The sequence below is a fragment of the Sceloporus undulatus genome, chromosome 3 (assembly GCF_019175285.1).
Source record: "Sceloporus undulatus isolate JIND9_A2432 ecotype Alabama chromosome 3, SceUnd_v1.1, whole genome shotgun sequence".
NCBI classification, from domain to species: Eukaryota; Metazoa; Chordata; class Lepidosauria; order Squamata; family Phrynosomatidae; genus Sceloporus; species Sceloporus undulatus.
This window is the reverse complement of record NC_056524.1, coordinates 102,088,717-102,110,620: the sequence shown is the minus strand read 5'-3', so window position 1 is coordinate 102,110,620 and position 21,904 is coordinate 102,088,717. Positions and strand designations below refer to the sequence as shown.

Here is a 21,904-nt window from a genome sequence, read left to right as displayed (position 1 = left end):
ATGCTGTCTTAAGTTGCCAAAAATCTGAAACAACCTGAAGACACACAATAACAAATCTGGATATACTGTATTTTCTGGCGTATAAGACTACTTTTTAACCCAGGAAAATCTTCTCAAAAGTCGGGGGCCGTCTTATACGCCGGGTGTCGCTTTTTGGAGCAGGTGCTGAAACTTCCGAGCTGGACTGGAGAATCTGCAGTCACCGCATATGGTGGGGGAGCTCAAAAATGGCTACGGCCACATCCCCACCATATGTGGTGACTGTATGAAAGCAGCAAGGGTGGAGCTGTACAAGTACGGAAGAAGAAAATCTACTCACGCGGTCCTGATGACGAGGTGAGGGGGCGCCACATCAAGAAAGTGTAAGTGAAGGGCAGAGCAAGCTGCAGGTGCCCAGGACACCCAGGGTTTAGAAAAGGGCCATGCTTGTGCTACCGCTCTGATAGTCTTAGAGACAGGGAGGGCTGGGCAGGCAGGGAGAGCTGACCAATCCAAGCAGGATTTGTATACAACACGTTTTCCTGCTAAGCCAGATTGGTCACTGGTGTTTCCAGGTTTGACCATATAACACCTATTCTGAAAGATCTGCACTGGCTGCCTATTCGCTTCCGAGTGCAATACAAGATGTTGGTTATTACCTATAAAGACCTACTTGGCTTGGGCCCAAGTTACTTGAGGGACCACATCTCCCCATATAATCCGCCCCGCACACTCAGAACAACCAGGAAGAACTTGCTGGAAATCCCATCTTCTAAATATGTTACTACATCCCAGAGGGCCTTCTCAGTAGCGGCCCCACAAATCTGGAACAGTCTTCCCGAGGAGCTCCGCCTTATCACCCCCCTGGGAACATTTAAAAAGAGGCTTAAAACCTTCCTCTTCTGTCAAGCCTTCCCCTCTGGAAAATGAAGTTGTGTATTTTGATCCCATCGACTATCTGCCTCACCCTATTGAATGATTGTTTTAGATTTGTATAGTGTATATTGTGTTACTGGTTTTTATCTATTTTTATGATGTGTTTGTACCTGGTTTTAATTCTGTGTAAACCGCTTTGATCTTTTGGAAAAGCAGTATATAAATAATATTTATTATTATTATTATTATTATTATTATTATTATTATTATTATTAAGTACCTGCATGTCATAAGCATTTGAACAAAAATTACCATATTGAAACCAAATCTGATTTTTTATATTTTTTTTTATTTGGTGTGCACTGGAAGAGGGATAGTCTTATACGACGAGTATATCCCAAACTATACTTTAACTGGAAAAGTTGGGGGTCGTCTTATACGCCCAGTCATCTTATATACCGGAAAATATGGTAGTTATTTGAATTTATGAGGCTGGATTCAGACCTAGTTCAAGGAGACCTACCGAAATCAATGGGATTTTAGTCAACCATAATTTATATGTCTTAGTAATTTCAATACATTTGCTCTGATATGGCCAAATCTGCATTAAATCCTTTGTCTAGTGAAAATACAATACTACAAACCCACCATCCCAAGAAGAAGGCAGCTTAAGCAACATTCATGCCCCACTCCCAATTAATCGTTAGCCAAAACCTGCAACTCTTTTACAAATATAGAAAATGAACTAGAAACGAGCATATCTCCTATACCCCATAAGGCAGCACATAGGATCTCAGAATTGAATCGCTTCTTGTATTTGCGGATCTCTGGGGTGTCGCTTTGTGGCCGTGTATTTGTAGGGTTCACATTAACGACCGATCCTTTTCTGGTTGGATCCTGCCTTATGGCCTCTGATCTCATTGCTTCACTAGAGAATCCTACTGCAGGGGGAGAGGTGAGAAGTAGAGAAAAGTACAACAACACAGTGATCTTTTAATATGCACATTGGCACACAGGTGCATACACATAATGTTACAGAGACAGAACAGATGCAAAGTATGCACATTTTAGTCATTTACATAAAATAGAAACTGAAAGGTAAAATAAAATCAAGTGTTAAACATGGTAAGTTATTATCAAATGGCTTGTTATTATACAGGTATTTCTCTTTCACTGCTGTTTGTACTACTCACCAACAGAAGTCACAGTTGTTCCACTAGATGGAGATATCTGTAGTAATCTAGGGTCTATAAAAGGTGTAAAGGAGGAGGAAGATTTGTGTTTCTGCAGTGTGTTACTAGCGGACTGGGTCTGCAATGCAAATATCACATTCATTAATCACCACAATATAAAAACAATTATGATTTTAAAAAGCCAACAACAAACAAAATCATTCCAGTTCCTACAGGACAGCACTGTTTTTAGAAGCCTTCTTGGCCCCCTTCCCCAAGTTCTACCTATATATGTCTATAGACATCTATATGAGTAGCTGGAGCAACATCTTGAAATACCTAGCTCTCATACAAAATGTTTTCAAGTAATACTGATTAAAAACAGTATAAAACAGGGATGACTCTCCTTTTCAAAGTGTTCTATGAACACTGTTCTATACTTGATCTGTTTCATTTTTCACACTTTCATAGTTACGTTCATTGTTTCTGATGTGGTTATGTGTTTTCTACATTGAGCCAGTGACCAACATGACAATAAAATTTCTATGTACAAAAAACAAACAAATGGGAGCAACTAGGAATCAGGCACTCAGCTCTAAGTTTTTAGCATCTTGTTAGTTTTAGGATTAATTGCCAATTTTATCTTAAATCATACTTTAAAAAAATGAGCCTCTTGCCAGAAAGCTGCAGCAGGTTCATCCACCATTATTTCTTGCAAAAAAAAAGTTATGTCTGGATCAAACAAGTGAGCTTACTGGGCTGGGTATGGGCAGAACAGACGTAAACAATGACATGAAGGAACCAGTGTGTCTTGCAGATAAAAACACGAGAAACACAAATAAAAGGAGATGAGTGAAATGATGGAACTGTTAAAGAGTGGAAATGGAATGACTGGGATTTTTTTTCTTTTTTGGCCAGACTGTGTGAGTAAAGTGTTGCAGGGATAATACTCACATTAAAGCAGATTGACAAGGGTTAAAAATTAATATGAGTGCAGGAAACTTGCTACAGACAAAAAGGGGGTGAATTTATGTCTAACGTGTTTAATGCATTTTAAAAAATAGATCTATGTTTTGGGCAACCTCTTACAGGAAGTATATCCTGTTATTTCATCACAGGATGTCTTCCAAACAATTTTGGTTCCACAAACTGCTCTACTTCTTTAATATGTAGGATTTTTTTTAAATTGTTTAGAACAAAGTAATATTCTATGGTTGGGCTTCAAAAGAAGTGTGCCAGGCCCTCCAAAGCTGCCCACCCCAAACTGCAGCAATACCTACTTATAAATAACATCACTTGCTATTATTTTAAAATAACTGTATTGGCTAAAGTTCCATATATCTCTCACTCTCCCCCCCTCACAAACACACACACACATTTTAGATTTCAATAGCCTAATGTTACTTGATATGAAATAACATATCCTGCTTTAACATGAGATTTGTTATAAATTTTGACCTGACACCACAATAGGGGAACAATAAAAAAGCCCCATTACCTCATATTTAGTTCTGCTCTAAATTATGTTGCATAGACTACTATTTTAATTACTTTCTCCTCCAAGGTGCATCTATATATAACTTGTTTTTAAGACTGGTGCTGTCTTCCATTGCTGGAATCTGAGGATAATGGAACACTGGAAGACTTACCATGAAAGTCCATTCTTGGCAAGAAGAAGGAGCCATCCATGAATGCAAGATATCACATTATTTAAAAATAACTTATTGAGCCTCATCTCCTCCTGCTTCAATTTGTTCACAAGTAAAAACACTGGAAAGTATAGAAAAATATTGCATGTCCAGTATAGAATGTAGGTCTTGCCACCCAAGATAGGGCTGGTTGGCTCCTTCTCCTTGGCAAGAATGGACCTTTACAGTTTAATTTCTCTAATGTGCCATTCTCAGCCAGTGGAGAAGGAGCCATCCATAAATGGGATCTACGTAACAAGACAGGTGAATTAGGGTGGAAGGTGGTAAGAACATTTTTTTAATGTGAGACTACTTGTTGCATAATCCTTCCACCAAAGGAGGCTCTGGCTGAGGCAAATTTATCTAGTTTATAGTATTTAGTGAACATGGCCGGAACTGCAATGGCTGATTGGCAAATTTCCTCTAGGGCTACATTAGTTTTATTTTTAAAGGCAGCAGTTGTGCATGCTGATCTTGTTGAGTGTGCTGTTACATTTTAGGTTTTGAAAGACCTATGGTCTTGTAGTCCAAAAAGATGCACATGTTGATCCATATGGTTAGTACAGCAGAAGATACCTTCACTCCAATGGAAGTGGGAAGAAAAGGATACAAAGAGTGTCTTTGATTTTCTAAATGCCTCCATATGCCTGATAAACAATTTTAGTGCTCTTACTACCACCACCACCACTAATAATACTCCTTCTTCACTTGTGCCTTTTTTTTCCAAGGGAGGTGTTGGGTGAGGGCGAAATCAGCAAAATTCTATGGGCTGAGACAGATGAAATGCAGAGTTTATCTTGGGAAATCTAGGCCTAGCCATAAAGAAATGGTATCAGCATCAAATTTGCTGCGAGATGAGGCAACAGATAAGCAGCCAGCTCTAAAACCCTCCTGGCTGATGGGATTGCAAACAGAAACAGGACCTTGATACAGAGAATCCTGTGTGGAATAGATCTAAGCGGTTCAAATGGGGGCTTAGATAGGGCTTTGAGCACTTTGTGGAAGTCTCAGGCAAGAAATCTGTGAATCATAGGGGAAGGGTTTAAGTAGGGTTGGACTCTGATAAACCTCTTAATATGAGGTTGAGATGAAAGAGAACCTGTATTGGAGAACAATAAAATGGATGCTGGTTTCTTCTTCACCAACAGTCTATTTTTCCTCTCACACATTCCTCCATCTTCTGGGGAGCGGGGCTCATTGGCAGTACAAAGCCATCCAGATCTCTTGCTTTGTGGAAGGAGGTGCTGATTTCCTCTGCCTTTGAGGACATCCCATGAGTACACTATGATCTCCCAGGTGATGTGCAGGCCACAGGTTAAGCGGAGCCATTATGTATTTGGATGGAAGACTGGACCTTGACTGAGAAAATGCAGACATTCTGAGAGCATTAGCAGTTCCTGAGATTAAGAGGTTGGAGAATCAGTTTCCTCAGCCTGGGAGTTTGCAAGGCATCCTGAGCTTCTGCCTTTGGAAAGTAAAATTTGATAAAATACCAGGGGCATTTGTGATTTGCATCTGAGGCAAACAAGTTAACCTGATGTTCACCAAAGTGTGCCTGCAGTTGGTTGAAAATGTGTTGGTCCATTTCCCTGAGTCCTAATTGTGGTGGCTGAGAAAGTCTGTCTCTCTGTTCAGGGTTCCCTGAATGTGTTGGGACTGAGACTGAGAGAGTATTCTTCTCTATCCATGATAAGAGAAGGTGAACCTCCTTGTAAAGTGAGCAAGATTTCACTTCAGGATGTAAGATTTGGCTGTTTCATTGTCTCACTGCTTCATGGTGTAGGATTTGGCTGTTTGACAGTCTCTGCTGACTACGATGTGAGAGTTTCTGAGATCATATTTTAGTTCAGTGTTTCTCAAACTTTGGTTCTCCACATGTTTTGGACTTCAGCTTCCAGAATTCCTGATTGCTAGACAAACTGGCTGGGGCTTATGGAAGTTGAAGTCCAAACCCCCTAGAGTATCAAAGTTTGAGAAACACCGTTTTAGTTGAATGAGTTCTAGCCAACTGATGCCATGAGATTGCTCTGTTGCATTCACACTCCCTGGATCCTGGCAACATGACACCAGCCTGTGAATCTCATGTCTATTTTGTGAACTAGTCTGGGAGGGTCCTACAAAGGAACACCTTGTGAGAGATTGTTTGTATTCATCCACTATAGGAGGGAATGCCTGATCTCCTGGGGTAGATGTACTCAAGTGTGCTTGTGTACAGTGATAAATGCTTGAAATGGTCTCAATAGCCGCTGAAGAGATCAAGAATGGAACCGTGCTGTATTTTCAGCTACATGAAAGATTTAAAATCGACTTAAAAAACATTGGTATAAGTCAGAAGAAATCAGAACTGGAAGAGACAATTTGGTCAAATAAAGGTGTAACAATATCTGCATTGTATAAAATTCTGTTGAAATACTACACTGAAAACCAATTAGTAAAAACTAACATGATAGCATGGGCACAGGACATAGGGAGAACATTAGATCTAGAACAATGGGAGACCTCATGGGGTAAAAGATTGAAATATACTATGTGTCAAGATATAAAGGAAAATTGCTACAAAATCTATTATAGATGGTACTTAACACCAGCTAAAATTTGCAAAATCTATGGAAATTCCAACAATAAATGTTGGAAATGTAAAAAGAAGAAAGGGACTATATACCACATCTGGTGGAAATGCAATAAGGCAAAAAAGTATTGGGCTGACATACGGAAAACAATAAATAAAATATTAAACATAAAATTGGAAAATAAGCCAGAAATATTTTTGTTAAATATGTTAAATGAGGATTTGGAAAAAAAAATTGGATATATATTATTTTATATGATTTGCGCTGCAAGAATGACATATGCCAGGGTTTGGAAGAATAAGGTAATTCCAAATGTTGAAGACTGGCTATTGAAATTGTATGAGTTGATAGAACTAGACAAATTAACAAGGAAATTGAGGAACGAGAAATCAGGAAAGTTTTCAGAAAGCTGGAAACAAGTATTTGAGTTTTTGGAGAAAAAATGGGGATTAATAACTACTTTGTTAAAGAATTGGTGATGGGTAAACAAGGTGCAGTTCAGATGTGTAATAAAACCATTACAAATTGTTTGAATAGAAAAATAGAAGCAAACAGGAAATATTAGAGCAACGACAAATGGATTAAATATTACTATAAGAGGTTCTTTTTTTTTCTTCAAATGATTGTTCTGTAAAACTAAATTTTGATAATTAAAATTTATAGTGGAAAGGCAAAACCCTCGGGAGTGGAACCCTTGCACCAAATCCAAGGAAAGTAACAAATTGGTGAAGAAGAAAAATATAGAAGAGTGATAACAGTGCAAGAAGGAAAATTAAGGAAGACAATACAGGATCCAGAGACCATAGATAGCAGGTATCCGACGGCAAGCAGGAAGGTTCTTTTAAGCTTTGTTCCAAGATTATTTTGGATATATGGAATGTACAATAAGCGTTTATGTTGTCTATATAGTTAAATGTTTTGTTAGATGTTTTGTGTAATATGTTTGTTTGTTTGTTTGTCTAATTTTAATAATAAAAAATTTAAAAAAAAGAATGGAACCGTGCTCATCTTATCAAAGAAATTGAACTCCAGGGAGTGTAATGGACCATGAAATCTGCCTATCTGGCAAAAGGAGCTTCGTGTTTATCTTTTGGATTCTGTCTGGAGGAAGTGAGATTCCCTTCTTGGTGTCTATGAGGACTCTGAGATGAACAAGTTGCTGAGATGGAAGAAGATTGTCAGGACCATGTGGCATACTTGGCCTGGACATGACATGGATGTGGCCACTAGATGGAACTGAAGCAGAGGTTACTAGAGTTCAAGTGGCAGGTGCATGAGTCAGCATTTGGAAGCTGTGCATTATGGGAGGTCTGATGCAACATGCAAGTAGGTGACGTCAGCCAGCAGTGCATCATGGGCAATGGTATGATGCAACCTGAACTGGGGATGAAACCAGCAAGGTTTCATTGATGGCAAGACAACACATGACTTCCCAGAAGACCGTCTATATAAGGGAGAAGGTGACCATCTCCGTTGTCAGGTTGTTGTGGTCGGTGACTGGTGAAGCACTTTGTTTATTTGTATACAGAACTGTGAGTATCCAAGACGGTTGTCTGGTACTCTGTGTGATCTTGTAAATAGCTTGCAACAAGCGATTAAAGCCCTCTTGTTCGAGTGAGAGCCTTGCTGTCTAGCAGTGTTTATTTCTTCAAGCTGGGAACTCAAGGCTGGTCAGCTTGTGTGGGAAGAATTTTTCCTTCTCAGCCTGAAACCTTTGCAGACGTCTCTCCATGAGCCTTTTCATGGTGTTTTGCCTGCGTGGATTAACTCTGCACATGGTCGTAGTGGACACAGCGCATCTCTCTACGCTCCAACAAAGATGGCTCTTCCTCTTGTTTATTATAAAACTGTACTGTGCTGACTTAGCATGGACAGGGTAGTTGCTTGGCCCACTGATTGTCAAGATACAGGAAAACATGTATTCCCTGGAGTCTCAATGCTGCTACAGGTGCTATTGTAAGTTTTTTGTAACTACCCAGGGTGTCAATGCTAGGCTGAATGGAAGTGTTCTGAATTGGTAGTGGGTGTTGTGGTAACAGAGACAAAGAAATATTCTTGAGGAAATATTGATAGGGATGTGAAAATAAGCTTATGAAGTGTCTACAAATAAGTGAATATCCCTGGGAAAGAGGTGCTCCTGGATGTTCTGGAGGCTTTCAATCTGGAACTTCCTCTATTTAAGTGCTTGTGATCTAGTCCTGGGTGGACTCTGACTTCTTTTTTGGATATGATAAATAGGATAAAGTAGAGTCTGGCAAAGCTCTCATTGGGAGATACCAGTTTCACACCTCCCAGGTCTAAGAGATGGGATATTGCCTCTTGAATAACTAGGTCATTTGTGTGTGATTTTGATGTTGGAGATTATAGGAAGAAGTGTCTTGGAGCTTGGTGAAACTCTCAAGTAGTTGTTTATGGTCATTTATGGAGGTAAAATTGGTCTCAATCACATGCAAACCATGGGCTTTGACAGCTAAGAGAAGAGAGGAACAAAATAAGCTGAATTAAAATGCCTCTTCCTTGTTGGTTTCTCTTGTTCCCTAGTGTGTGATCCATTCCTCTTATCCTAAATCAGATGAATCTCTCAGGGATGTTGTATAGAGTGAAGCAATATCTGAATCCTGAATAGCATGGGAATGTCAAGTGCTACCTCCAGGTAAAGAGGCTGAGTCTTCTTCCCTATTGTCCATCTCGCACACTAAGGTCCTCTGGAAGAAATCTACTATAGCCAAAAAAATCTAGCCTAACATCAGTCTCCCAGAGGGCCTTTTCTATTACTGCTCCCAAACTATGGAACAACCTGCTGGAGGAGATCTGTCACATTTCCACTCTGACAGCTTTTAAGAAAGCACTCAAGACGGATCTCTTCCGACAGGCCTTTCCAACTTAGTTACCCTCCCCAGATATAGAGGTATTTGTCCCCTCATCTGTCTATTCTTCCCCGCCTATGTTTCTGCCTATATTTTTTGTTTAATGTTTTTATACTATTACTGTTTAATTCTGTTTTAGTACTGGGAATTGGGGGGGGGTAGGTCTAGGGTTTGATTTTTTTTAACTCTATTGTAATTTGATGTATTTTATTGTTGTAACCCGCATGGATTCTTCATGATTGGGTGGGCTAGAAATAAATTATTATTATTATTATTATTATTATTATTATTATTATTATTATTATTATTACTATTATTCAGATTACCTCCCAGCTACCAAATATTGTATAGTTTTCCCTCTGTATTCATGGATTTAGCATCCACAGGTTCAACCATCCATAGCTTGAAAATACTTTTTTTTAAATTCTAAAAAGCAAACCTTGATTTTTTGCCATTTTATATATGGAACACCATTTTACTACCCTATTGAATATAATGGATATGAGAATCTATAGATTCTGTATCCATGGGGTTCTTGGAACCAAACCTCAGTGGATACCAAACACTCACTGTGCTGGCAGTGCAGGCTATTTAGCCTGCTTGCTAACTATTTTTCTAAGTGGGGAGGAGGGATGGGATCAGGCCTGAGTCTTTGGAGGCATCATGACTAGTGGGAAGAGGCTGGTTCATTTCTTGCAGCTCCTTTGCCACCACAGAGGAAATCTACTGAAATAATTTTAATTATTTTAAATAAATAAATAATTTAAATAAATAATTCTATTATTTTAAATAATGCAGTATCTTGCCAAGCCTAGGCAGCGACAGGAGTGAACCCATTTACAGATGGCTCCTTCTCTGCTGGCTGAGAGAGAAAAAAAGATTGTATATGATTTAGCTAGGAATGAATCCTCAAGCTGATGTTTGACTTTGGCTTCAAAACTGAAATGACAGCCAAGCTGAATAAATTCACCAAAGGTTTGTCTTTTATTCTTGCCTAGCCTGCTTACTTCCAGTGAGCTGTCCACCTTTTAAAGCACTCCATTAATATTTATGTATTTATCAATTAAGCTGTCCTTTTAAGTCTTATCTCTTTCTCATATACACTTTGGTGTAAGATTTTCTGCTGATAACACATGGACTATGCTATGCATAGCTGGTTTCTGAATGAAGCTGCAGTTCAAACCAGATGAGACTAGGTAGTACTTTTGAACTGGATGCAATGGAAGCACTCCTGTAACAGCCTCCCTGCTCTAAAAATGTTTTGAGAACAGGCTTTGCTTTCCCTTTTTTGTCCTCTCCTGACTATTAATAAGAGGTTCTCAAAATGAAACTCTATCCATGTTAAAACGTAAAAACATCCCTGATTAAGTGCAAATTGTTCTTACTTAAGATATATTACACTTAAAAATTCATATAGAAGAGATCAGTATACAATATTTCCTACCACTGTGTGGCACTTTAAGTGTGTTAACAGTCTGCAAACTGAAAGAACAGCAATATTAGGAGAAAGATGCACAACCTGGAAAAGATTCTCCTTCAATTATATCGCACAGAATCCTCCAGCCAATAGCTAATGCTTGCTGGGGATATCTGGGAACTTCAGTCCAAAAACATTTAACTTTTCCAAGCTCTGGAAGGCCACCCTGAATCATACTGATTCCTTTCAGAGCAGTACTAAAATGCTGAAAATGACCAGAAGTCCCACCAAATGAAAAAAACAGTAACAGAAACAAAAAACCCAACACCTTAGTATTTCATATAGTGAAGTTGTGAGGTATGCTATAAACTAACTGCTTATTCCCTTAACCCAGCAAGAAATTTTAAAAAGCAGCCTCTTGTGGTAAGGCTGGAGAAAGCTTCCTTTCTAATACAGTGCAAACATTTCCCCAAAGGGCCCTCTACATGCACAGTTATTCATACTATGCTAAGCTAGGAAACATTATTACTACTTTTTTTTAGGCCAGATTATTCTAGGATAGGTTTTTAAAGTACACATTCTTCCCAAAATAGCATTTCAACAAATATCGACAAAAGCAATCAGCTTATACAAAAGCCATGCAATTAAAGATTCTTTGTAAGAAGCAAGAATAGTAAACTGGCATGTTCGGGGGTAAAACTGCTCTAAAGTTAAGGGGTTTGGTTCATAAGAGCTGAAATATGTTATTTTGGAAGAGTCAGGGTAAGTGACAGGAAGAAGAGCAGTACAAGGGACACCTGCTGGAGCTCCTATGGAAACTAGCTATTAGGCAATAGTCTATAACCCTACGAAAGCAGCCAGCTGTGGAGCAAGACATACCTCATTAGTAGTTAGCTTGTCCTGGGGTGTCTGTGGGGACATGGTGGGTGTCGGCTGGCTGGAGGATGGGGAGGAGGAGGTGGAGGAAGTGGAGGAGGAATGGCTTTGCTGTAAGAGATCTGGCAAGAGGTGAATGCGACCGGCAAAGCCATTGCTCTCATGATGGCTGGCACGCTTTGTGTCAACTGTACTCTGTAGAAAAAACAGGCACACTTGTCTTGCTCAAGTGCTGCGTAAAAGTATTTCCCTATCAAACTGGTCTATTTTTAAGGTTTAAACCAATGTATTAATCAACCAAGCCTCAATGCCTGAGTCAGAAAGATACAAAATGGTGAAAAAGAAATCAGCCATATACTGCAATGGTTGGACTGGCAATATGTGGGTTCTTTGGCAAGACTAGTTTTCATTATGAATGAAATTAATTTCTCATTGGCAGAATCTACAGTGCTGTTGGAACTTGCATACTCCTTGCGTTCCTCATTATATTGTGCTTGTATTTAGTTTTGGCTTTCAGACTTAATCAGACAAAGCATTCCAATGTCTACTAAATGTTCTAATTTAGCTGTCTGAAGAATAATCATAGCATCTCAACAAAACCTGCAGGGCTCATTTATGATATTAATGTTTTGTTGCAAAATTAAGAATGTAATTGTGAAGTTCCTCATCCTATGAACCACTACACTGAACAGATTAGCAAGTTCGCAACTGGGGAAGCATTATCTCATCACTTCTGCACAAACATTTCAAGATAGAAATATTGCACCCCTAATCAGTACTTGACCTCTTAATCTGCCTGGATGAAAAACCTAATATAGTATCAGATTTGAAACAAAATAGATTACTTCCTTCTTTCATAGTTTCAGTCTACCCCACAATTATCCACTTTCTCTTAAGATACCAAAAGACAATGTAAAGATATAGAGTCACAGCAGACATTTTCTTCCTGGTGCCTGGTGCGAGAGGTACACCTCTTTAACCCCCATTTTGGACACAATCTATAATTAACTCTGCACAGTGATGCAAAGTGTTACTCCAGTGCAGAGGAGATAATGTGTGGGAACTGCCACTTCCTTTGCACGCTCCAAATATCACAGTTTAGTTACAAGAGGTGACTATATGTGTCTTTAATTCCTACAACTAGCATTATGTAGCAAAGGAACATGGAAGATTGAGTTAATGGGAAATCAAGCTGCACACAAAAATAATTCATTACCTGTCTGACTATTAAAGTACCCTCCTTGGAAGGAGTCATGGCAGGTTCACTCTCCACATCATCATGCACAATCATAGTTTTCACTGACTCTGTTTCCCCATTGCTGAGGTTTAGAGTGGATCTGTTTGGTGAGAACAAAATTTTGGTTATGTTTCTATTTTTATTCTTCATTATACAAAGCAATATTTAAATAACTTTAGTCATAATCCATTTAGCAGGAACACTAGGATGAGATCATCAAAGAAGAAAATAAATCACAACCCCATTAACCCCTAGATTTGTAAAGAACAAACAATCATCTGGATGAGGGAGAAAATCCAAGATTCACCTTCAGATGGTCAGGCATGGAAGCCTTTGTGAACTAATTTTGTTTCATAACCAATAGTTTCTCAGAAGACTTCTTTACTAGAGAGAAATCTTATTTGAAACTAATGAGAATCTAGGTATGCTTTACCAGTGTGCACTTTTCAATCATATATTCAAGATACATTGCATCAAAGGGAGAACCATGTGCTCCCCTTCATTTCCCCATTTGTAAAGGCCCTATAGTCAAATTACTTTTTTCAGCTCCATGCATTGTGTTTCCCCCATCACTTCCACTTCCTCCATGACAACACATATTTGGTAGTTTGATGTGGCGAACTGGAGGATCCATGCAGCAACATCTACAGGGTCAACATGCTGTACTGAGCCACTCCTGTTTTCATCTTCTAGTCTTATCCATTACAATATTATGGGATAATTTAGATTTCTGTGTAGGAGGGAAGCACTCTGGACACATGTGCATGTGTGTCTGTCAATAGCTATCTATTTAGGCTCTAGTGTGCTATAGGATTGTGTAATCTGCAAAGAATCCAAAGGTACAGGATATATTTTTAAAACTGTAGACGTTTCAAAAGGCTGTATATTCAACCATCTACACATTTAATTAATGGTACACACCAGTACTAACTTCATATTTAATCTACATTACTTTCTTATAGCTTAAATCCACTGCTTGCTCTATGTTAGAAGTAAGCAACTATCAGAAGTTAGGCAATCACACTGGCGCTCAAGAAAACCTTGAAGGGCTACACTCACCACTGCAATTCCACATTTTTGCCTCTCCCAGGCCATTTGGGTTTCAGGCAATTTTTAGTTTCATTTCCTTTTTACAAGAGGAAGTGAACCAGAAGTCAACTTTTGACACCTTTCTCTTAGTCAACATGACTAACATGACTTCTATAACCACCCTCATACCTACCACTGACTTTTACCCATTTTCTTAATTAACTTTCACAAATAGTGGTTTCCAGAACTGTACAGAAGAATGGAAGTTTGGCTCGAAAATGAAACTATCTTGACTTTTCTTTTTAAGCATATTCCAACTGAGTGCCCTCCAGATGTCTTAGGAATACAGATACACTGACCATGCTTGCTGGGGATGATGGGACCTGAACTCTAACAGGTCTGGTAGGCACCATGTCAGGTGTATTAATACATCATGCTAGGTACAGAGGAGAAAAGTAACTAACACTGCTCTAGCATCTTCTGGGCCAGAAGTAGATTCATCAACTCCTTCTTGCTCTATATCATCATCATCTTCATCTGTTGTCCCTGATTCTTCACTGGAGGAGGAGTAATCTGTCACTTTATGAGGAGGTCGCACATCTTCCACTGCCCGTAATTCCTTTGCCAATGCAGTTAAATCCTAGCAAAAGGATCACATGGAAGAACAGAATAAAATAACAACAACTTTAGAAAGTAATAAAGTAATGGCAACTACTAAATACACAATGTGAACCATACAGAAACCATGTTCCTAATACTGTAGAATTTTATTTTAAGATCTATAATTTGTTCCAATAATTTTGCTTTAAAATCTGTACTATTAGAAAATACTTTGAAAGGCATGGAATAGTATTAGTTTACAAATTAACATGTTCCATCTGAAAGTTTCAACTCAGCTCAAACAAAAGCATCGCACTATACTCAAAAAAAGAAAAACAAATGGCAAAGCTACGTAAATGTCAGAGAACTTGTGACAAGAATAATAAACCTATTACTTTTAATCCTAAAATAGATTAACCTAATGCAGTTTACAGAAAGAAAGCTTCTCTTCCCTCTCAAAATACCTCATCAAAGAGGGTGTGTGGTAGGAAAGTCTTGAACAACATGGCATGCGGGGACCATCTAAGGAGAGAGGGAATAAACTGATTTCCTTAAATTATCTTAGGACCTGACCTTGACTTTATATGATTCCTTTTTGCTCCAGCAGTCCATGGTGCCCCATCCTGCACTGTTAAGGATGGCTCCCTGACCCTCCATAGATTATTTTGATCACAAGCATTTGCAAGGATGAAAAGGGGATGAGAAACTTAACTTATGTATCTTAGGATCCAAACCTATTACATTAAAATTTAACTGCTTACCACCTCTCCCTGAAGAATCACAAGATGAAACAGGTTCCGGAGAAACAGTCCAAAAGAATGGTGAAACATAGTTTGGAAAAGAACAAAAATTAACAAATTAGTAGAGGAAAAATATTAGTCCTGTTACTTTTCAGTTTTAAAAATTGAATCCTAAAATTTACAACACTGTCGTTTAAAAGTTGACTTTAGGGAATGAAGGAGTAAAGAAGCTACCATATTATGGTTAGTGGGGTGATGAGTGCTCAGTTTCAAAAATGCTAATAGTTATTTCCCAACTCTGAGAACCAGTCTATAGATTCCTGTGCCATCTGTAAAGAGACCTGGCACTAAAGGAAGAAAAATTATTCATCTTTTTGTCCTATCTCAAGTTCTGACTGCTAATGCCCAGAATTTGGAAAAGGCAGCAAAATAGAATCCTACAAGAAGCTTTATTCTAGGAAGAAGTCTTGTTATGTACTTTGCTAAATGTACTCTTTTTATTTAAGCAACAAACTGTTTAGCACTTAAAAATGATCTTTTGAGCATCTTGAATCATTCACATACATTGCCTCATAACCTAATATGGTAGGTCAGTTTGATGAGAATGAATGACTAATATAGGAAATAATTATTGACTGGAAGAGAAATAAAGTTCAAGGCAGGGACTTTTGGCTCTTACGTTTAGCCACTGTAGCACCAAAAATTGAGGACTATGCCACTCTATTCCACAGATTTTTGCAGTCATGTTTTTATTTAGTTGTCCAATTACCAGGTTTCCATGAACAAAAATGGTAATATTTTAAATTGTAAGCTTGAGGGCAGGGAATCGTCTAATTAAAATAATAATTGTAAATATGAATAAATATGGATAATATAGATATGTTAGGATTCTCAATTACTGTATATTAGATTCTATGGAGAATATACAAAGAAATTATATAAGAGTTAGTTAAGACATATTACAAAGCATTTGGAGGAAATTGGTATTGCCTGAGGAAGGGTTAGGAAGGAATAGATTATGAAGAGGATAGTAAAGCATAATTTAATAATAATAATAATAATAATAATAATAATAATAATAATAATTGTAAGCCGCTCTGAGAGCTTTTAGGGCTGAAGGGCAGGGTAGAAATACCATAAATAAATAATAAATAAATATCTTCAGATATGTGGGAAATCAGTTCCCATATTCAGAAAACTTACAAGCAGTACATGGTATGTTATCTTTTGCCACAGAATGTTATGATTGTTACATACTCCCAAGCTTGATTATAAAGAAATGACCTGGTCCCTTCTTACAAATGAAGATTTAAGCAATACAAGAGAAGATGTGATATATAAAAAGCTTTTGTGTGAACAACATTTCTACTTTTTCTAATTTAGACTTTAATAGTAATTTCTTATGATTTGCTGGAAAAATCTATTAGGTATTTTAAAAAATCTGTTCATATTATTTTCAAACAATATTGTTTTGCTTACAAATTCTCCAAACTCTTTCTTAACTTAAAAAAAAAACCAGTAAATCTTATTTCAAAAAAACAATTACAGAATCTTTTTACACAAAATTTATGACCCAAAGATAATACAAGACTCACCACAGGTTTGCTAGGTCTGAAGGCTTCTTTCTTGTCTTCTGTCTTTTTGATTGCATTTTCATTACGCTGTGAGGGGGAACCTTCAGATTTCGATGATGCTACACAAGTTGGGACCACAAACAGAAAAACAGGAGAATGAAATACTTGTGGTGAAATATGGAGATTTTCAAGCCAATGGCAAGTTTAAGATTCCAGTATTTTCAGATTTGCAGACTGCACACATCAACTCTCTCTCTCTCTGATACACATAAATAGTATATCTTCTAACCATACCACTGACTGCTTTTCACTTTTTAAATATAAAATCTTTATGCAGAATTGATGCAGAATAGATGCCATTCAATAACAATTCCACCAGTCCTATTATCTTCATTTATAGATTTAAGACTGCAACCCTACTAACATTGGGAGGCTATTCTCTCTACCCTTACAAGCATCCTTATCACAACTGCAGAAACATCCACACCACTTGCCACAAAGATGTTCTTACCTTGAAGATGGTTGAGGTGTGTGTGCTAGGGAAAGATCAGAGGAAGAACTGGATCCAAAGGATCCAATGTTCTCCCATTCTTGATGCATACCAACACAGCAGCAAAGCTGCACATGCCTAAAGCAGACATAACTACTCCTTCTCTCTCACGGGAAGCAAAGGAGGAGGATGGCAAGGCAAAATGCATATCCCTCACCTTCTTCCTCTTTGCTGCAAATCTGGAAAAGCACAGGAAAAGGTGACTTGTCCGTCACAGATTCTCTCTCCCTTGCACTATAGGATGGTTTTGCTATTACCCAAAGCAGCTTACACCATATGTTAAAACATACTGTATATACTCATGTGTAAGTCCAGAAATGTAGGTCAAAAAATTGACCCCCCAAAAATTTGACTTGACTTATCCAAGAGTCAATGTAAATACTGAATCTTAACTCTTATTTAAAAGAAGGAACCATCTCCTGGTGAAATGCAAGAAAATAATATGTGAAGCACCAACTCCCTCTACTCTCTCATCCATTCAGTTTTAAGAGTATGCAGAAAGAGTTATATCTGCTGGAATTTTATAAGTTCATTGATGTTGTTTTGCTTTGCTTCACTTTTTAGATCCTTTGGTATATATCCCTAAATTTTACCTGTGACTTATCCACGGGTCATAGCACAATCCATAATTTTGGCCACCTGTTGCATTACTGCACACCTGTCACACTACCTCTACCAGTTAAGAGTGAAGGTTTGTTTAAATAAACAGGTCTTTGCCTGTGTGAAAAGAAAGGAGGGGGTCAAATCCAGCTTGAATAGTTGACAACAGTTGCATTTCAAAGTATGCTATCTCACACCCTTGACCACAGGGCAAGTAAGTTCAATTAAGAGTTGCCCAAATTTGTGCATAGTTTTTGTTTGCAATATTTAAATTCTAAAGTTGTTCTTTTTAAAACATGCCCTCTCTTCTCCCCTCCAGCTTGATCCATTTAGCCAAGATTACTGTGAATTAATGGTCAGTCAGCTTTAAAAATAAACAGAAAGAGAGATGAGTTCTGGATATTCCTAATACTAAAGAGCCCCTTTTTGTCACTTACATCTCATTCGGAATCTCTCTCCTGACCCACTCTGGGATCCAGGATGTGATCCAGGTTGTGAGCTAGAATTGCTAGAGCCAGAGGAACTTCCGCTTCCAGGTCTTGGCACCAGCTTTTCCACTCTTTCCCAGAGCAGACGAGGCTCTATATTGCTAAGTGGAGAAATGGTGGGAGTGGGGAGTGAGAGAAAAGAATCACAATCAGTTCAGTCTCATTGCCTTTCTAACTTTAACAATGCTTTGACAACTACTGTATTCATTTAGTAGTAATTCAGTCACTGAATAATCAAACTGAACACACAAACATGTAATTGAATAAGGATTTGAAAGTTCATACACAACTGGATTCAGACTATTTTTAACAAATAGTAATATCAGGATTAAGATATAGGGTTTTCTTCCACAAAACGTGTTTAAATACTTTTACTAACGCTTTACTTAAAAAAACCACACACACACAATGAAACTATGACAGGAAAATTCACCTTCAGTATTAAACTCTTTGCCAAAACATTGCTTTTGATGCCCACACTCTAAGATTCCTTCCTTATACAAATACTTTATTAGCAATAGCACTTTGCGATAGCATTTACATTTCCATACCGCTTAAAGTGAACCTCTAAGCACTTTACAATGTGTTAGCCAATTGCTTCGGGTAACCATCTCTTGTCCAGGCTAAATATACCCAGCTCCCTAAATCTTTCCACATAAGGCATGGTTTCCAGATCCTTTTTCCTTTTCAATAATGAGTAGAGATGGCACCTTACCCTAACCTGTGTAAAGGCATTCCTAGGTACTCCACTACTGCCAGATGATCATCCAAATGCAATGTTGAGTTCTAGAACATGAATATTTTTCAGTGGAGTACAACATCCAAGCAACCTGAATCCCTATTCTGGAGTCTGTCTCCTTCTCAGTTAGGATCACATCTATCTTCCAAAGATAATACTTCAGTTTGTTAGCCCTCATTAAGCCCATTATTGCTTTGAGAAACCAATCTCTAATATTTAGAATGCAGAACTTTAGTTCTATAACCCAGCTTTCACAGTATTACAGAAAAAGGTAAACAAATCCATGAGGAATATCTTATTACTAATAGCCAAGGGGTCAGAATAGTGGCCTTCAACATCACATTCTGGAACCAAACCTTAAGAGGGTAAAGAACTATTACTGTTATGCAAAATGTGAGAACCACTCACTATAGAATGGTGTCTCCCAGACTTATTCCCACCAAGTAATTGAGAAGATACATAGCTGATAGTATCGAATGCTGCTGCTATGTCCAGCAGAACAGTAAAAAAATCTTCTAGTCTTGTTCTCAACATATGTCATGCATTAATGCAAAAAAAAAAAAAAACAAAACAAAACAAAACAAAAAACAGAGCTGTTTCAGCCACCAAATCATGTATGAAATAATGTATGAAAAGATGCTTCACTATGAGCTGATGTTAGTGCCTGAAAATGGGAAAATTCAGGCCTGTTGTAAGTTACACAGTACTTTAAAGAATGGCGTTAATTATAGTTATCAAGGTGGTATGGGCCCAACTCTTCTCTAGCTAGGCCTTCACTACTCTTATCCACTTGACCAAATTTCCCTTAGCTACCTTAATCAGTAAGAAAGGGCAAAGATCATATGCACATGTTGCTCATCTCACACCATCAAGGATCTTGTGTACATCCTTAAGTGGTACACACCAAAACCAATACAACACTTCCAGAAAACAAAATAACTAGACATTCATAATTAGATGTGAAGTTAGAATGTAGATGAATGCTTTTATTACTAAAATGTCTAGCAAAACTGTCATAGTGTAAACCAAGTTGGCCCCCATGCTTTACTTTAGTACACGAGGTGGGCAACTATGGAAAGCTAGCGGGTTGCATTAGCCCCTCCCAGGAGACAAAGGAAATGCACCCCCACTTTCTGTACCCCACATTAAAAAATCATTTCCCTCTAAAACCCTCTAAGGGATATGGGAGCATTTATGTTATGTTTTAAGGCTGCCCTGTGTTGTTTTAGGCCCAGAAGAAGCATTTTTTAACAATAGGAAGTGAGCAGAAGTCTCTTCCTGTTTACTTTCTCTTTTAAAAAAGGAGGGGGGGGCTAAATTGGCCAAGAGAGACCAAAATGTGGTAAAATACACCCAGAAGGCACTTGGGGGGGGACTTTGTAAAAATATATATTTTACTTCCCCCACAACTTTAGCATCCCTTGCTTGATACTGGGCACCACAGAAGCAGCTCTGGGGGCCTCATTTTCCCTCTGCTCTAATAGGGCCTTGATATTAGTCCTGAAATAGTGACATCCTATCTTCAATTAGAATGCATCTATTACATAATGCTGGCTGATATAATAATTGAAACTATTTGATTTCTTGGCTGTAATCATCATTGCAGTATGTATCTTTATCCCATGATTTCCTTCACTGTCATTCTTGTTATCAAAGAACATGCTCCTTCTTTTCTAGCAGTGGTCCCCAAACTTTTTCTAGCTGCCACTCCCTTTCCTCTTGGGTGGCAACCCTAACACACACACACCTCTATGCATATTTCTTTATATTAGGTATACTGTTTTACTACAAACTGAAAACAACCAGTCTAGGTAGATGCTCCCTTTGCACCCAATGACCCTGGGAGCAGCAACTGAGAAACTTTTTGCCTATGTCAAACTTGTGGCGAAGGCCGACCCAGGCAAGAGGCATCTCAGTCGTTGCTCCCTTTGCACCCGCTCACTCTGGGAATAGTAACCAAGCAGCTGGCTGACCAGCAACCAAGAAGCCTCTCACTCATGCTGCCCTTCCAGCAAAGGCCAGTGTGGGAAAAGGCCTCTTGGTCGCTGCTCAGCCAGCTACTCCCAAGGTGACTGACTGGGTGCAAAGAGAGAAGTTTCTCCCTGGTGAGGAAGGACTCTCAATCCTTCTTCGTTAGGGCAGAGAAGAGCATAGCCGGTGCATGTGTAGGGGGTTTACAAAAGCCACATGCTTTGGACTAGAGACTGGCATGGATGGGGAAAGGGAGAGGAGCCTCTCCAAGGGGAAGAATACTTTCCAAGAACTGACTTTGCATTTCCACTGCTCCCACTTTGGGAGCACAGCTGAGTGGATGCAGAGGAGCCTTTAAAAGCTACCTTGCCAGTCTACAACTCTCCAGCACAGCTGAGTGGATGCAGAGGAGCCTTTAAAAGCTGCCTTGCTGGTCTACAACTCTCCAGCAAAGCTGAAAGGGCGCAGAGAAGCCTTTAACACGTGGCTGTTAGCTCCAAGGATGCTGAGCCTGCCCTTCCCTCCATGCTGAGCCTTTCTTCCACCTGGTGGTGACAGAGCAGTTGGGAGGCTGCTTTCTCCCTTATTTTATGTGGGACTCAGTCAGAGGAGAGAAACGTCATCTGGGCAGTGATTGAGTGAGAGGAGGATGGTAAAGAAGGATAGCCACGTCCGCCCTTAGCTGTCCTATTTCATTTTGATTGTTTAAACTGTTTTAATGGTTTAACTATTTTAACTGTTATTGTGTTTTATTATTATGTAATGGTGGGGGTTGTAAGGGGACAGACAGTATAATGTGACTGCTGCTTATATTTTGTATTTTTATTCTATGTTGTAATATTGCTAATTGTTTTATTATCGTTTCTGTTGTAATCCACCTTGATTCCTTTGGGAAAAGGTGGAACAATAACAATAACAATAACAATTATTA

General features: G+C 38.6%; 1 protein-coding gene across 9 annotated transcripts in view; it reads right to left on the bottom strand.

The window, feature by feature from the left end:
- MAP4K4 (mitogen-activated protein kinase kinase kinase kinase 4) overlaps positions 1-21,904 on the bottom strand; it is a 196,520-nt gene that overhangs the window by 15,931 nt on the left and 158,685 nt on the right. For 4 of the 9 annotated variants that reach the window (XM_042456901.1, XM_042456903.1, XM_042456908.1 and 1 more), the window contains 8 exons: positions 18,213-18,364; positions 16,647-16,744; positions 15,073-15,081; positions 14,176-14,351; positions 12,662-12,782; positions 11,449-11,640; positions 2,049-2,166; positions 1,626-1,796 (listed from right to left, as the gene is read on the bottom strand). In XM_042456901.1, coding sequence (XP_042312835.1) covers positions 1,626-1,796; positions 2,049-2,166; positions 11,449-11,640; positions 12,662-12,782; positions 14,176-14,351; positions 15,073-15,081; positions 16,647-16,744; positions 18,213-18,364 — 1,037 coding nt within the window. The remainder of the gene's footprint in view (positions 1-1,625; positions 1,797-2,048; positions 2,167-11,448; positions 11,641-12,661; positions 12,783-14,175; positions 14,352-15,072; positions 15,082-16,646; positions 16,745-18,212; positions 18,365-21,904) is intronic. The other 5 variants (XM_042456906.1, XM_042456910.1, XM_042456909.1 and 2 more) reach the window with 3 other exon arrangements.